This window comes from Pan troglodytes, chromosome 5 (genome assembly GCF_028858775.2).
Source record: "Pan troglodytes isolate AG18354 chromosome 5, NHGRI_mPanTro3-v2.0_pri, whole genome shotgun sequence".
Classification (NCBI taxonomy): Eukaryota; Metazoa; Chordata; class Mammalia; order Primates; family Hominidae; genus Pan; species Pan troglodytes.
In genome coordinates this window covers 147,650,023-147,668,605 of record NC_072403.2, presented here as the reverse complement: position 1 = coordinate 147,668,605, position 18,583 = coordinate 147,650,023, and the positions used below count along the sequence as shown (strand labels likewise).

The window sequence follows — 18,583 nt, the reverse complement described above, 5'->3', positions numbered from 1 at the left end:
ATTTATCTATATATAGATATAGATAAATTTATAAATTATTTTCTGTAATTTGTGTGTGTGTGTGTGTGTGTGTGTGTGTGTGTGTGTGTGTGTATGTTTAGCATTTCACTCTTAAATAGAATTGGAATTTATTTTGTGGTTAAAGTGAGGATATAAAGTAATTTTTTAAACAAATAATTAGCAATTGTTTAAACACTGTTTACTGAATGATTAACTCACCTTTCACATTGTGATGCCAATTTTTATCATATCACTGTATATGATAAGATTTGTTTCTGGGTTATGAGGACTAAGCTCTGATTTTTTTATGTTACCCAAATTCCTACCTAAGGGGTCTAGGGAGTCATGCCCTACAAACCATAAGTTCTCATCAGATGGATTTTATTTGACCCTATATTTTGTGACTTACTTTTCAATCTGATTCTGGCATAACATTATAAGATGAGGAAAAAATATTTAACCACAAAATATATTTCCTTGCCATACCTTGAAATTGCCCTGCAAAGTCTCTTGTGGGAAAAATCCACATTCTGTAGAGAATCCCCTTTCCCCTTTGTTTTCCTTCCTTTCTTTCCAGATCCAGAAGACAATCAGCTAAGAGCCAGGCATCCTTTTAAGTCTGGTAAGAAACAATTTACAACCTGTTCTTTCTGAAGTCTGCTATCTGAGAGCTTCCTCTGCACAATAAAACTTGGTCTCTGCAATCCTTTATTTTTAACGTGAACATTCATTTCTATCCATCCCAAGTCTTAGACAAGCTCAACCAATTGTCAACCAGAAAATGTTTAAATTTACCTGTAGCCTGAAAGCCTCCCACTTTGAGTTGTCCCACCTTTCTGGACCAAACCAATGTATTTCTTAAATGTATTTGATTGGTGTCACATGCCTTCCTAAAATATATAAAACCAAGCTGTACCCCAGCCACCTTGGACGCATGTTCTCAGGACCTCCTGAGGGCTGTGTCATGGGCCATCGTCACTCATATTTGGCTCAGAATAAATCTCTTCAAATATTGTACGGAGTTTAACTCTTTTCATCAACAGTTACATATTTTTCCCACTGGTTTTTCTGAATCTTCTTATATATTAATTCAAAAATATGAAGTATTATTAAGTATAAAAAGCCATGTTAACCTTTATTACTTGTTTCCTGGGTTTTATGGTTTTTTTCTCCATAAAAATAAAAATTTGCTTTGCATATTACTTGATTTTTTCATGCAACACCTAAAAACAATATATTCAATACAATATTAAGAATATATAACATTTGTTTAGAGTTTGTATATGCCAGGCACCATTCAAAGTGTAAACCAAAAATAAAATTCTGAGCCCCCCAACCTACTAACTGAATGGACCCCATCCTCTCAGTCAAAGGGATTTCGGAGAAATCTAAAAAACTAGTTCTGACCATGATGGGAAGGAGGTTTGAATGTGCCTTGTTATACTCTCCTTCCTTTGGAATTCAGGCACAATCGACTCACATTAACATTAAAACAGAGATCTTAAGACTGAGAAAACAGACTCTTTGTAGCAATAAGATACCAATTTCCAACCTGACTCTAGTGCAGCATCACGTGACAGATGGCAGTCCCTGAAAGAAATCAAAGTATTTTACCCCAAAATATATTTCTTTGACATATTTTGAAATGGCCCTGCAAAGCTATCTCTTGTGGGAAGAATTTACACTTTGTAGAGAATCCCCTTCCCTTTCCAGGTCTTTTCCTGATCCTTGAGTGATTTAATTAAGAGTTTGGCACATTTTAAGATCTGATAAGATACATTTACCATGATCACTGTCTTTGAAGCTTGCTACCTGGAGGCTTCATCTATATAACAAGAACCTTGACTTCCATAGCCCCCCTTGTCTTAACCCCAAGCATTTCTTTCTGCTGACTTTAACTCTTTAGATTAGGAGTGTCCAATCATTTGGCTTCCCTGGGCCACACTGGAAGAATTGTCTTGGGCCACACATAAAATACACTAACACCAACGATAGCTGATGAGCTTAAAAAAAAAATTACAAAAAAATTTCATAATGTTTTAAGTGTATGAATTTGTATTGGGCTGCATTAAAAGCTGTCCTGGGCTGCATGTGGCCTGCAGGCTGCAGGTTGGACAAGCTTGCTTTAGATAACTTAACTCTTTCAACAAATTGCCAATCAGGAAATCTTTGAATTTACCTATGACCTGGAAGTCACACTCCCCCGCCCCCCTAGATGTCCTGCCTTTCCAGGCCGAACCAATGTGAATCTTATATGTATTATGTTTTTGCCTGTAATTTCTGTCTCCCTAAAGTGTATACAATCAAGCTGTAACCCAACCACCTTGGGCACATATTCTCAGGAATTCCTGAGGCTTTGTCACAGATCATGGTCCTCACATTTGGCTCAGAATAAATATCTTCAAATATTTTATAGAGTTTGGCTTTTTTGGTCAACGAAAATGTCTTATATCAACTTGGCTGGATCATGGTGCCCATATATGTAATGACATTATTCTGGTTGTTACTTTGAGGGTGTTTTTGAGATTAACATTTAAATTGGTGGACTGTGAGCAAAATAAATTGCCCTCCATAATTATTCAATCAGTTGAAGGCCTTAACAGAACAAAAGATGAACCTTCCCTGGAGCAAGAGATAATTCTGCCAGCAAATGACCTTTGGACTTGAGCTGCAACACTGGCTTTTCCCTGGGTCTCCAGGCGCCAGTCCACCCTGCAGATTTTGGACTGGCCAGCCACCGTAACGTGTGCCAATTCCTTAACATAAATCTCTGTGTGTGTGTGTGTTTGTGTGTGTGTATCTCTGTCACACACACATATATAGAACATATCCAATATTTTATATATATGTTTTTTTCCCTCTAGACAACCATGACATACATAAGGTTAAGTAATTTGCTCATCACAACATCCCCAAGGGGAAGGTATACAATTATCATTTTTATTTTACAGATGAGGACACTGAAGTCCAGAAAACTTAAATAGCTTGTCCAAGGTCATTTAACCAGTACATGACAGGATGAAGATTCAAACTCATAGCCCACAATTTTAACAATACAAATATACTTTTTAAGATCAATGAAACAGACTTTTAAAAATCCTAGGATAATAAATTGTAATTCCTCATTTTCTTTAACACTTTTTTCATGGAGATCAAAATATTTTAGAGCAAACATTGTCAAACAGGCCCTTGACAAGCAAGCACTAAGAAGTCATTTGCCCTTCTCACTCTCATTTCCTTATGAGTAGAGTTTTTCCATAGCTATATGAAATATTGAGAGCAGCAGGAGGCAGCCAAATGCCTAAGCATGTAGGGGCGGGTCCCCAGCGAAATCCCACGTCCAAGCCAAAGACAGTTTAAAGCCTGAAAGCCAAGCTACAAGTTAACTCCTCGAACCAGATTGAGAACCCGCTTTCCTGTTTGGTGTGCTTTCCTCTGATTGATCTCCACCCTTCACCCATTTTACACATACCTACCCTTTCCTAATTGATTTTCTACAATGTCGTGCCCACCTTTGAGTGGCATCTTTGCTTTGACCTTTTTTGCATACTCACAAACCAGTCAGCACACACTCCCTATTCTGAGCCCTTAAAAAGCCCTGGGCTCGGTTATATTGAGAACTCTCCTGCCTTTGGATAGTGGGACCATCCCCATCCCCTTCCTGAAAAAGCTGTTTCATCACTCAATAAAATTTCCTGCCTTGCTCACTCTAAGAGTGCCCAGGTGCCTACTTCTTCCTGGTCATGAGACAAGAACCCAGACCTAGCTGAGCTAAGGAGCAAGAAATCTGGCATCAATATGACGACATCATTGCACTGATGTTAACAGGTAGTATGTTTGTTTTTGTTAATTTTAAATGAATTAGTAAATAAATTTTTAAAAACTCTCAAGTTTAACTTTTAATACAATAAATACATATTGATATTATCTACATGAACAAAAGCCCTTTGGGGTCCTAAATAATGTATGAATTTTAAAGGGATACTGAGACCAAGAAGTTTGAGAATTGTTTTAGAGGCATTACAAAACTTAGGATACTTTTGTGAAATAAATACTGTTATTAATTTAGCAGATGCATTTTCACAGTTTTTATAGAATTCTTTAAATCTTCTCATACTCAAATCTGGATAAGTGAGGGAAAAAAACTTAAGCTTAAAACTAATCTTCAGTAATATCCTGGATGCTATTATATTTTTCAGCTTTTAATGTTTTTACTTGGCCATCATCAGAATAATTTTGGGCTCTGAGTCTATAGTGCAGTCATATTTTTTTTTCCCGATTTTATCCGATACCAACTGGATAAACATTATATTCTTAAAATGGTGAATAAAAGACTAACAAAACATTTTGCTGACTTTCTCAAATGTTAAATATCAGGCATTTGTGAGAGGGCCCACTAAAAATGTATGTGGTGGAGAAAGATCTGCCTGCAGGCGCCTGGGCACACAGTGACTCTGCACTTTCTGGTCCAGTTTCCTGTGGCTGCCTAGGGCAGTCCACATCCCCTGGGCATTCTCCCAAGGGTGGGGCAGCAGCCATCACAACCTAATACCACTTTCGTAAGTAGTTTGAAGGGGCAGCAGCAAAGCTCAGGCAGAATGAATTGAGCCTGACCGTCCTCAGATCATTATCCTGAAGATGTGGCCTGGCTTAGCTCCAGTGCAGACAATAGGAGGGCGTTCAGAATGCTCATCTTCCCCTCCATATTTGGCAAATGTGTGTTCTCTCAGTCCACTAGGGAATATGCAGCAGCAAGCCACTAACTCAGTGTTATCAGATGAGTCAATGAGATGGAAAAGAGGAATCCCGGACTGATTCCTCTCTCTCACCACTGTTTCTGAAGAGTCTTGTTCTAACAAAATCAATAAGACCAACATTCCTTATGTCCCTATGGAACACTGCAGTTTACAAAATACACTCACTTTCATGATCCCTCAAGGACACTGTGAAGTAGACCAGGTAGGTACTGTCATCCTTATTTTAAAGATCAGAAAACTGAGAATCCAAAGTGTCGAGCAATTGACTCGAGGTCACAGGGAGCATGACCCTCACCAGGCCTGGAGGCCAGCTTGTGTTTTCAGTCCCACATCAGGCCTCTGACTCTACAGAGGGCACACACAGAACGCTTCCTCATTATACATGATTATTATTTAACCGCAGGGATGTTTTTGCACAATGCTATTTTAAGGAAGGTAGAGACAAAAAGAAGAAAGTGAAGGCTGAAAGGAAGAGAAAACATATTAGGGGAAATACTCATTTTTTAATAGAATTCATGAGAACATTGTCAACTCCCAGAGATTAAAAAAAAAGAATACTGGATATGCACCAAAGTCATCACTGGAAACAGGTATGAAAACACCTGTTGACACCAGTTTTCTTTATAAGTGGCAGTGGTCAAAATGGATCAGGGTGCTGCGGAGATCCCAAGTTTGGGAGGGGGGGTCCTTCAGCATTCATCAGAGTGCTCTCTGCAAGTCTGTGAACGTGCAGAGGCAGGAGCCTGGGGTCCAGAGCTCCTGCTGAACCCAGAATGGCCTTTCAGTAGGATGTGCTAGAGTCTCTTTAGCCATTAATTACTTTTACAGCTGCTGCTCTAAAAACAGAAGGGATAAAAATTGCACTGTTTGTTCCATTGAAAGTGCAAAAAGGGATAGCCAAAAGAAATCCATGGACTCTGCCTTGCAAATGAATCAAATAAACTTTCCCTTTAATGTGTTTCTGCTTATCTGAAAATCACTTATAAGAGAGGAGTAACAAAATAACAAAGTGGCAACATTTTTTTAAAACTTCAAAACCATGAATGAGGTTATAAGTAAAGTACTGATGGCCCAGTGAGTGTGAAGTTAATAAGCCTGTCACCCCTGCACGCTGTCTAGTCTTGGGTATCTGGGATATTCTTTTTACCCAGGCATGTGACCATGCTTCTGTCTTGGTGGAAGAGAGCTTATAACAGAAATTAAAATAACTTTATTAACAAAATTAAAATATATTCATCTTCACGTTTTTTTGTGGGTTGAGACTTGTATTTGCTACATGCATATGGACTTGCACATCTACTCTGAACACCACTACAGTTCTGCACAGTGATCTTTGTTAGTTATTTCTACCTTGGTTCCCATTCTCTATCACTTAGTTTCTGTTTCTTCACTTACCAGCACTAACTTTTTACAGCTGCAGTTTCAAGGCAAATCTCTCATTCTTCCCTCTGAGGGGCATTTATTTGTATAACCATTGCAGTTTCCAATTACTCCACTGAGTAAGTGCCACTTAAGATTCTCATCAGCCTGTTGTTACCATTATTCCAATGCAGTAGCAACCATGAATGCCAGATTTGAAAAACATATTTGAAACTAGGAAAAACATAGTGGAAAAAATTAAATGTGATACCTACTCTTTGAGTAATTCCCTCGTGTGTGTTTTTCAAATGAAGAGTTGATTAATGATAATATGAAAAACACTCCTGAAGCAAGCGTATCAATTACTGTCTTTAAATTAATGAGCTCTAGGTACTTTTCTTTCTGATTGACATAGCCCCTTTTAAAAATTTCCATCTCTTTAATTGAGCATAAAACTATAATTGTTTTTTACAGTCTCTTTATGGGGTGTGCCATAATACACTGACATTCTGTACAGGAGTTTATACCTTGAAACAATTATATGTTTATATCCTGGATAAAAAATTAAGTTATTGAATATGATTCAAGATTTTCTAAATCATACCAAATTCTTCTTCACAGGAAATATGTCATATCCATGTTTTAGTGTAGTGTGTGGTAACAGTCTTTGGATCACATGTCACATAAATAGTACCACAGTAGCATTTGTATTTGACAAGTAAGTTATAGCTATAAATAAGCCATTATATGGAGGAGAATATCAAACTTTTCTTTACTTCTTTAACCAATTAGCAGATTTTAAGAAAGGAATTTAGAATTCATTATCATACCTTTATCAGTAGTGATGAAGGGTGTGGGCTCTGGAGATGAGAATCAGGGGAGTAAATATTAGCCTTGCGACTTTTGGCTTGTAGAGAGGAAAAACTTTTCCTATGCTCTCTTATCTTCTGTAGTTGGGGCCTGTGAATTAAATTAATAGAAGACAGATTAACAGAAGAAAAGCATTCAAAATTTACTGGATGTTAATCTTTGTACATGTACATGGGCTTTAAAGAAACAGAAGGAAACAGCCCAAAGAAGTGACTAGACTTGGCCTTATACACCATTTTAACGTTTTAACGAAGAGTGATAAATTATGGAGAAGTGACTACACAAAAGAAAGGGGCTTGGCTTTCTAGGAGTGGCAAATTGTGGGAAGGTAAATATATGGGGGAAATTAACTGCTAGATAAAGGTTATGTAGTAAGGTTTGTCTACACAGACTTATTTAGGTGCTGTCTCCATTTCCAGTGCTACAGTTTGTTATCCCTTTCCTGATATGGAAGGTGGGGAAATACTTTCACAAGAAAGCTTTATGCCCTATGTTTAGGCAGATAGGGGAGGGAAAAGAGCTCTTCTTGTGTCTGCTTTTTCTCAACTGCCTTCAACTTAAAATAATTATTATGCCAAAGTGGCATATTTTGGCGTGACATATTCTAATCCCCTTCAGATGTTATGACTGTCAGCAAGTTCTTATACTCCTCCAAGCCTCAGCCTCCTCCTGAGCAAATGAAGACAATAATGGTATCTATTTCTTAGGGTTGTTATGGGCATTCAATAGATAATACATATGAGCAGCTCAGCACAGAAGTAGGTACATAATAAGTGTTCAATAAAGGAGAGCTATCATTCTTATTTTTATCTCCAGAATCTGTTTTTTGCTTTCACCTATAGAGATATAGACAGTGCATGCATACCAACTCTGCCCATTAATTAGCATATATATATATATATATATATATATATATATGTATATGTATTTAAGAAGTGGAGGAATGAGAAAAAACAATATCAGGATCATTTAGTCTTAAGCGTAAAGTGTTAAGGAGGATTTAAACAGCAATGTTTAAGCTGAAGATAAAAAAGGGAGGAGGTTTAAATTAAGGAATAAAAATATTTAGGTTCAGATTAAATAATTTATCAAATACAACTCCTTAGTTATGGGTGTGTGTATGTAATTAGATCTCCTCATCATCTACTCTTAAAACCAGACTTATCGCTTTTACTCTCCACTCCAATCACCCACCAGGTCATGCTGATGTTAACTGGCTCATGCCCATCACTTCTTTTTAGTTCCCAATGTTACCTCCTAGGCTGAGTTTTCATCTTGTTAAACCTAGATTAATGTAATACCTTCTAAACAGTCTCTTAATCTTTTAATATCTTCCTTATTCTATTCAATCCTGTGTTCTGCCAACCAATTACTATTCCTCAAAAACCACTTTGTTTAATCTCTCTGAATTCTGACTGCCTACATAGTAAGATTCTAATTCTTTGGTTTAGCTTTCAAGATTCTATTCAATCCAACTTAAACTACCTTTTTTGTTCCATTCCCCTCCCCTCCCCATCCACTCTAGTTAAAGGGATGTGGACTAGAATGGGAATAAGGACACAGACTCCAGAGCAGACTGCCTGCATGAACTCCAGGTCCCCACCAGCCAGTTCTAAACTAAAAGTTCAGATATTCTGAACCGTGGAACAAACATGATGTGGCCTGCTGAAGTGGAAATGTGGACTTTGGGGATGTGAGACCGAAATCACTCATAGATAAGGGTCCTTCCTAAATCTACAGAGTGGGCAACAAACCTAATTCACTTGTTAAAATAATCATTGAGATGGAAATTGCAAACGTTCTGACTCTGGAGAGACAGAGGGTGACTGGCAGGCAAAGGAGAAATCTCAGGCTTCAGTAATGAGAATTTTTCATGAGTCGCCTAATCAAGCTCATGAGATCTGGAGAGTCTATGAGGAAAGGGTTCAGTGATAGAGAAAGCCGGAGATGATGAGGCTGGGAGAGTAAGCTTCTCTTACCATTGTTCTCTATTCTCCCTACTCCCATATTCTTCCAGTGGGACAAAGTGCCCCAAAGTATAAGTCAGTGTGTCCCAAGGGGTCTGGAGTTTATGTATCTGAACATGGCAGAGGGCCTTGCTAAACTGGTGAGTATCAGAGTTGGGTGGGTGCTAGTGTCACAGGTGTGACAAGTCATCCAGGTTGGATTTGGGCATCAGTCAGAGGACACGGAGGAAAACAGAGAGTTTGGATAGATTCCCACACCTGTGGGAGATCAGCTCCCCACTATTTCCTTGAAGCCCAAGACGTCATTAATTCCTAGCTTTTTGTGGCTCCAAAGCAATTTGCCCATGCACTGGCTTTCTGAATGGTGTTTGGACTATCACCTACGCAGAATCTTCCATTTTTCCTGGATGATATTTATCCTCATGTTTTTATGTCACCAAATGTTCTTTGGAATAATAACTGTAACATTTTTTGAGTCCCTGCTATATTCTAGAGCCTTTAAAATCTTTATATTCACCATCAGCCCTGCTTTATTAATATAGAAACTAAGCCTATGTAGGTTAAGTGGTACAGCCAGGACCCTAACCCAAGTCCGTCTGTGTCCAGAGCACAAATTATTGTAGCTTTCTTCATAAAAATCTGTAAATTTCTTATCTCTCTCTCTTTCTCTTTTAACCCACAGGTTTGACCTTTCTCTCATCCCCAGCAAAGTTCTGAATGCGGGTTCTGACTCTGAGCTGAAGGCATACTTCATGAAGTTTCCTGCTGCCCTTTCACTACACAGCTGGACTTGGAGGCAAACTTGGAGATAAAAATATAGTTCCCATGCTACCCCTTATAAAGATTTAAGAGAAAGTATAGAAAGAAAGGCAAAGCTAATTACTCAATATGCATCTGTTAGTTTTAATGCAATAAAAGAGTCAGTCCCATAATATAGCAAAGGTTACACTTAAAACTTAAATGCAAGATATTAGAAAGTACTTCATAAGAAATTAATGCTGTACTATTAAGGCCTTTAAACCAAGCAGTCAATGCATCAACAAATCTTTATAGGGAAACTATTATGTGGCAGACAAGGTTAGGTGGCTGCAATATGTCTGCCTTGGTTGATGAGTTTCATCTTTCCTATTGAGCGGCCTATAAACATGGCAGCATTCCTATGTCCAGGTTACCTATTATAAAATCTTAAATGAATTATGTTAAAAATCATGCTAGCAGTACCAATGAATTTTTTAGAGACAATGCTTTATTGGATTCATTTCTTTTTTTCCAACTATTTTGTCTGGAAAGATGGGATTTTTTAAATGTATAATGACATTTTGGCTAATAATTATAGTTTAGAACTTCATTCTTTCCGTCAAGAACTGTTATTTGAGTGCTGGATCAAATGGCTTTTCTACAGATCTCGTTCCTTCAGATCTACGTAACTAAAGCTCTGTTTAAAAAACAAACTAAAATTCACATGCTAGTGCTGTTACAGAAGTTTTATCAGACTGGCAGTCCAAGTGGTTAAAATTCCTTGTAACGGGTATCAGTTTGAAAAGATTCTTGACTGGGTGTAGTGACTTATGGCTGTAATTCCAGTGCTTTTGAAGGCCAAGGCAGGAGGCTTGCTTGAGGCCAGGAGTTTAAGACCAGCCTGGGCAACATAAGTAGACCCTGTACTTGCAAAAAAAAAAAAAAAATTAATAAATAAATTAACCAGGAGTGCTAATGTGTGCCTGTAATCCTAGCTACTTGGGAGACTGAGGCAGGAAGATTGCTTGAGCCCAGGAGTTTGAGGCTGCGGTGAGCTGTGATTGCACCACTACACTGCAGCCTAGGTGACAGAGTGAGACCCTGTCTCTAATACATAAATAAATAAAAACAAAGATTCTTAATACCCTTTACCTTTTTCATTAGGAAATATTTTATTAGGAAATTTATTAGGAAATATTTCATTAGTGAAGGAAAGTCTCACTTTTTAAACTTGACTTTGACCAACACTCTGTTCTCATGACTTATGTCCCTTTAATACCGAAATCATTTGCCTAGCTAATTGGGCCTGCGCCAGTGTGTACTGTTAGATCCCATGGAACGTTGCCCTGACAGGTGTTCTATTTGTCAGGCAGGGCTTTCCTTGGCTTCCCTTTTATCATTTCTTCTTCCTCCTTCTTCAAGAGACTTATGACTCTCTGTCATAAGCTCTCAGTTATAGAACAGAGCTATACATAAAACGTGCATATACACAAATGGGTAAGGAGTATACCTGCACTAAATAATTCTTTCTCTCTAAAACTCAATAACAACTGGCCTCTTGTTTGAAAAACATCAGGACTCTCGCACTAAAGACCAGGCAGCCATCCAGCTGTGCCCAGTTGCTATTTTTTGGTATCCATTCTAAGAAGTTATCATTTTCATGAGAATGAAAATGTTGTACCACAGAAATTTTAACTTTGGAAAGCAACTCTTTGGAGTTCTAATTTCTCGTAGGGCAATATTTTTCAGGCTTGTTGGGTTTCTGTGTTTGAACATCTGAGTTCTCACTTTTAGAGGCTTGTGCTTCCTAGCACTCTATCCTATTACACCTATGCCAGGACTTGGTAGCTAAAGTATAAGCTGAAATAATTATGTCGTTAATTCATGCTAAAACCTGTCTTACTCCATTTAGCAAGTTTTATTTTGATATATCCATACAATCACTTCAAATCACTACTTCATTTTGGCAATGCTAAATTGTTTATACAATGCTACTGTTCATGCTCATCCTGCAGAACAGCTAGTGAAGTATGTCTGTAACCATATGGCTTGTTGTTATCACATCATTATACCTCATTTAATAACAGTTCCTAATATATTGGGTATTGCACAAAAGACACTCAAATTTTTTTTTTGTAAGTAAGTACTGTTAACAAGGCAAGCTTCTGTCAGTAGGTTACGCTAATATTCAATTTGTATCATATTTAGATAACATCTTGAATGTGTAATTATTTCTATTTGACTCAATGGCCTAGGTTGCTGATGAGAACCCAAGCTTTGAGAATCAGAGATTGGTTCATTCTTATTAAGTAAAACAATGCATTATTTATTTTAGAGTTAATCCAAACTGACATTTTTATGACTGCTATGGACAAAATGTTTGTATCTCCCCAAAATTCATATGTTGAAGCCCTAATCCCCTGTGTGGTTGTTTGGAGATGAGACCTCTAAGGAAGAAATTAAGGTTAAGCGAGGTCATAATGGTGACAGGCTCTCATCAAACAGGATTAGTGTCCTTATAAAAAGGGACATCAGAGACCATTGTACTGGCACATTCTCCATGTCCAGCCCCTAAACCAATCCTGCTCACAACTTGATCTTGGACTTCCAGCCTCTGAAAGTCCAGCAAAGACAAGTGAGCATTTATAGACAAGAAGCAAGTTGGGGCAGTGGATGGAAAATTACTAAGAGGAAACATGAGGAGTAAGAAGGGATTCTGGTTAAATCAGCTTAACAGGATTCTTGCTGAAGTCAGGCCAGAGTAATCAGATATCACCTGGGAGGTGGTGGGAGATAAGGAATTTGGTCTAATATTGACAATGATCAGATATGAAGGGTGAGAGATTCTGGTTAAACAAATTTGACAGAAATTTTGCTAAAATTGGGCAATGCAAAAACAGACATGGAAACCCACAGTTCAGGGCCTGGGATTGTCTCTCACAGGGTTGCAAAAATAATCCTCTATGTTTTCTTCAAGAGGTTTTAGAATTTTATCTTTTACATTCAGGACTATGATCTTTCTTGAATTAATTTTTATGAATGGTGCAGAGTTTGAGGTGCAACTTTTTTCTTATAAGTAGTCATTTTTTACAGAACCTTTTGTCAAAAAGACTTTTCTTCCCCCTATTAACTTATGTTGATGACTCATTTAAAAAATGATCAAGTGACTGGGTAAATGTGGTTCAGTTTCTGGACTCACTAACGCTTTTGTTCAACTATTAATCTATCTTTACATCATATCATGCCATCTTGATTATAATAAGTTTTGAAATCAAGTGATGTAAGTACTACAAAGTATTTTTCTATTTCAAGATAATTTTGGCTATTCTGAGTAGTCGGTCTTTTCTTTTCTTTCTTTTTTTGAGATAGAGTCTCACTCTGTTACCCAGGCTGGAGCGCAGTGGCATGATCTTGGCTCACTGCAATCTCCGCCTCCCAGGTTCAAGCGATTCTCTTGCCTCAGCCTCCCGAGTAGCTGGGATTACAGGCACGTGCTACCACGCCCGGCTAATTTTTTTTTGTATTTTTAGTAGAGTTGGGGTTTTGCCATGTTGGCCAGGCTTGTCTTGAACTCCTGACCTCAGGTGATCCACCTGCCTCAGCCTCCCAAAGTGCTGGGAATACTGGCATGAGCCACTGTGCCCAGCCTTGGTCTTTTCATATACATGTTAAAATCATCTTGTCAATTTCTACCAAAATAAAAATACACCTAAGATTTTGTTTGGGAATACTTTGACTCTACAGATCAATTTAGAAAAAAAAAATGCATCTTAAAAATATTGAGTCTTCAAATCCATGAAAATGGTATATATTTCTATTTATTTAAATATTCTTTAATTTCTTCCAGCAATGTTTTTTATTCTCAGCATACAGATCTTAGACATATTTTATTTAAGTTTTCCAAGTATTTTGTGTCCATTGATACTATTTTAAATTGTATTGGATTTTTTATTTAGTTTTCCCATTCTTTGCTAGTGTATAGAAATTCAATAGTTATTTTAATGTTAACCTATGTCTGTGGCATTGTTAAAATCATGTATGAGCTCTAGTAGTATATTTTTTAGATATTTATAGTTTCTACCATACACAACCATGTTATGTTTGAATAAAGACAGTACACTTTTTTTCTTTCCAACATTTATGTTTTTAATTTATTTTATTTCCTGGTTTTATAGCACTGATTAAAACACAAAAAAATATATTTTTGCCTGTTGTAATCCTTGGGTAAAGTTTTATCTGGAGGAAGAGATAAGGTCAGATATCCACTAGTTTAAACGGTGTGGCTAAGAGTTTGGCTGAATGATTCTCAATTAAAAGGAACATGACTGGTGACTTGGTGATAATGAGGTCTGGAAAGATGTATGTGAATCTTGGCATAGATCACATCAGGCATAGATCATGAAGATATTTGTGTCCGATATCAAGGCTCACCAAAGAGCCACTTCAGATGAATAAGTGGGCATAGTGGTCCATTCTATGGACATAAATGAACTTGTTTCTGCAGCTACATCTATCTTTGTCCGATTGGCTCATAAACAAAGTGGTCATGGGCAGCAGTGAAGGAAGCTATGCGTGGGCTAAGCAATGTTCACTTCCACTCATCAAAGCTGATCTGACAACTGCCACTGCTGAGTGCCCAACCTGCTACCTGAGATGGATACTGAGCCCCCAGGAGGATCAGCTTGTGACTTGGTAGCAAGTAGGTTAATTATTTCTAACATAAAAGGGGGAATGCTTTGTTCTCATTGCAATGGAAACTCATTCTAGATATGCATTTGCCTTTTCTGCCTACAATGCTTCTGCCAAAATCACCCTCTGTGGATTTACAAAATGCCCTACTCACCAACATGGTATTCCACACAGCATTGCTTCTAACCAGGAAACTCATTCTACAGCTAACAAAATGCAGCAATGGCCCTGTGAACATGGACGTCACTTGTATTATTATGTTCTCCATCACTCTGAAGCAGCTGGTCTGATAGAATGGCCTTTTGAAGACTAAATTATGGTGCCAGATGCATGGCAACACTTTGTAGGGCTTGAGTAATGTCATCCAAAATAGAGCATATGCTCTGAATCTGTGTCCAATTTGTAGTGTTTTTCTCTCATTACACAGATCTGGGAATCAAGAAGTGGAAATGAAAGTGAATGGCTTATCTCCTTGCTTACCCCTAATCCATTACTAACAAAATTATTGCTTCTTATCTATGCAACCTTGGCTCATCTTGTCTAGAGGTCTTAGTTCTCAAGAGAGGAATGCTTCCACCAGGGGACATAGCAATGGTTCTATTACATGAAAATTTGACGCTGTCATATGACCACTTAGGGATTCTCATGGTGGTAAATCAATGGGCAGAGAAGGGGAGGTTATACTGACTGCAATGACTGATTTTGACCATCAAGAGGAAATTAAGTTTTGACTGCACTATTGTGGTAAGGAGGAATGTGTTTGTAATTCACAAAATATCTTGGGACACATCTTAATACTTCCATGCTCTGTGATGAGTCAAAGAAAAACTACAGCAAAGCTGCAAATGGCTGGGCCATTAGCAGTTTATCTCACTTCAGGGATGAAGGCTTGTTTTACCCCATTAGGCAAAGAATTATGACCAGGCAAAGTGCTTACTGAAGACAAAGGGAATAGGAGTGGGTAGTAGAAGACTGAAGTAACAAATATTAACTGAAATCATGTCACCAGCTGCAGAAATGAACACCATAATATTTGAGAATTTCTTTCTTATTTTTATATGAAGATATTTATACATTTTTTTCTCCATCCAACTATCTTTTCCCTCCCTCCATCTCCCTAACATATAACATAGGAAGTATTAATAGTAACTGAGCTTATATTTCAGTATTTAAGTTATAATATATCTTAGGGGGAGTGTGATTCGATTAGAAGAAAAATAAACATTAACCAAAATTGAATAAAGGGATTTTGTATCATCTTTTCAGAGAGTTTTAGCATGTTTTTAGTTATATATCAGTATTTTAGTATATATCAGTATTGTGCTATGCAAAAAGATAATTTTACTACTGTCTTCATTTAGAAGTTAAGTATTGTTGAAAGATGTATATGGGAGTGCCAAGTTGTAAGGGGGTGGACTGTGGCAACAGTTCAGTATAGCTAAACTGGAATGTTTCTCAGGAATCCTTTCACTGTATCATTCTAGTTTACGATGGGTCACAACAGAAACTTGTGTGAGATTGGGAAGGTAGAAGTGAAGTAACAGCTGGTCTTTAACACTGCGAAGGTTGGCACGGGGCGAGGTACTGTTGTAGCTCATGCATACTGTTACTGATCTACTGGTTTACCTCACTGGTAATGGGGAGCAAAACCTGGGCTTAGTTTTTCTAACCAGAAATACTTTGTTAGATCTTTGAATCCCAGGCCAAGTCATGTATAGTTTCACAGGGAAGAGTGCCAGCTTTGTTTTCAGTTCACTTACATTATCAAGATTGGAGGGAGTGGGACAAATACATGTTCCTATTTGTTCTCGTGGGTTCTAGTTTTGCCTTATAGATTTCACTTTTCCCCCACAAGTTCCCTCAGGGCTCACTCTTGGATCCCCCTTAATTAATGTCTATATTTCCTTGGTGACTTTAGTCCTAATGTTAGCACAGAGTTGATAGCCTTATATAGACCACTTAAGAAGCTTCTACAATTGCCTAAGGTCTAATCCTCAAAATAAATCCCTGACTGTACATCACTTATAGTCGTTCCACTTACCTGATGGAACCCTAATTAATAGGCCCTGGTATGGTCTTCTTTGTGTTATTCCTGCTTAGGTATTGTTTAACTTCTTAAATCTGCTTGCAATTCTACCATAAGTTACTGAGAATCCATTACTATTTTTCAGCTGTTTTTTCTTTCTGTGCTTCAGTTTGGGTAATTTCCAAATTGCTCTATTTTCAAGTTTACTGATAGTTTTTTCTGCAGTATTTAATCTGCTGATAAGCTTATTTGGTGAATTTTAAATTTCTGGTTATCTCTAGTATTTCTTATTATAGTTTGTTTCCCACTTGAGATTTTCTATTTTTCGTTGTCTTCTCTCTTTAAATTCCTGAATATTTTTATAGTAGTTATTTTAAAGACAAGTCTATTAATTTCATTATCTGTGTCATTTCTGGGTCTGTTCTTATTGAGTGACTGACTATTATTCTGGCAATGGATCATGTTTTCCTGCTTCTTTGCATGACTGGTCATTTTAAAATTATACATTAAACATTATGGATACTTCATTGTTGACTGGATTTCTATCATCTTCCTTAATAAGAGTGTTAAGTTTTTTTCCCACAGGCAGTTAACTTACTTGTAGATGAGCTTGATACTTTCAAGTCTTGTTGTTAAGGTAGGTCAAGAATAACCTTTCTTGTAGGACTAGATTAGCCCTACTTCTAAGGTATGGCCTGTGTGGAGTTTCTACTTGTCTTAGTCCATTTGTGTCGCTTGTCTTAGTTCATTTGTGTTGTTATAAATGAATACTAGGAACTAGGTATTTGTAAAGAAAAAAGGTTTATTTGGATCATAATTCTGCTGGCTGGAAGATTTAGTATCTGATGAAAGTCTCAGGCTGCTTCCATTAATGGCAGAAGGTGAAGGGGAGCTGGCATGTGCAGATATCACACGGTGAGAGAGGAAGCAAGAGAGAGAGAGAGAGGAGGGAGGTACCAGGCTCTTTTAAATAAGCAGCTCTCACGGGAACTAATAGAATTAGAACTCACTCACCTTGCCCCCAGGGAATGCATTAATCTATTTAGTGGAGATCAGCCCCCACGATCCAAACACTTCCCATTAGGCCCCACCTCTAACATTGAGGATCAAATTTTAACATGAGGTTTGGAGGGGACAAAGCTCCAAACTATAGCAATATTGTACCTACAGTGTTTAGTAAGGTGCTTTCACTTTGGCAAGTCAGAATGCAAATATCTCCACACTCTGTCTAGCTCTGAGAGCTCAACTCACAGTTCTTCTGTGTTTGTTCTCTTCCTAATAGTTATACTTTGTCCTGCCTCAGAGAGTTTCAATCTGAATATAAACAGCTTGCTATTCAAAGACTCAAAGGGACCTCTATGCAGATTTTTGGAACTCCTCCTCTGCTCAGCTCGCTTCTCTCTTGATCCTGCAATACAAATTCCAGTCACCTCACTGGCCCTGAATTCTAATCTCTGTCTCCGCTGCTCTGTGGCACTGCTGTGTTGGTTTGGGCACCATCTCTGAACCACAGCCTAGGAAGTGACACCAGGCAGAAAGCTGGTACAATTACAGGACTCATCTCATGTTTTTGCCCTTCTTTCAGGGATCATAGTCACGTGGTGCCTTTTGCTGAATGTCTAAAAGCAGTGATTTCACACATTTTGTCCTCTTTTACAATGGCTTGTGACAGAAGGCCTACCATGATGTGAGTTCCTTCCTCATGGCTGGAAGCAGAATTTATCTCTGTACTCTTATTTAACCCTGACAAACAAATCTACTTACATATATTATGTTAACATGAAACCAAATGGAATAAAGTTTACATCAAGCAAAATCACTTAAAATTTTCTTCTCACTGCCCCCCTATTCCTCACCTTATACTGCTGAGGATTTGATAATTATCTTAAAAGCAAAATCATTTGAATGCTTAGACATTTGCATGTAAGTTTTTATTTTGTTCCTTTTGTTCAGGTTAGCGGTTGTCAAAATTTACTGTGCATAATCATTACTATACAAAACAATGAGCCCCTACTTGATGGGCTATGTAAAGGTTATTCTAGGATAGTTTTGGCTATACACTAATTCACCTAATGCCTTGAAATTCAATTTTAGCCTCAATGTAGAAAGGTGAATCTATTATATTTCTTTTGTGGATATTAGGGCTATTTTATTGCATTCTAATTTGTTTATCTGTT

At 37.7% G+C, this 18,583-nt stretch overlaps 1 protein-coding gene across 1 annotated transcript in view; it reads right to left on the bottom strand.

Annotated features, from left to right (window-relative positions):
* Positions 1 to 18,583, bottom strand: part of PDE7B (phosphodiesterase 7B) — a 686,767-nt gene that overhangs the window by 380,044 nt on the left and 288,140 nt on the right. Inside the window, exons 6-7 of the mRNA XM_063812658.1 lie at positions 14,535 to 14,809; positions 6,947 to 7,076 (exon numbers count right to left, since the gene is read on the bottom strand). Coding sequence (XP_063668728.1) covers positions 6,947 to 7,076; positions 14,535 to 14,557 — 153 coding nt within the window. The 5' untranslated portion in view covers positions 14,558 to 14,809. The remainder of the gene's footprint in view (positions 1 to 6,946; positions 7,077 to 14,534; positions 14,810 to 18,583) is intronic.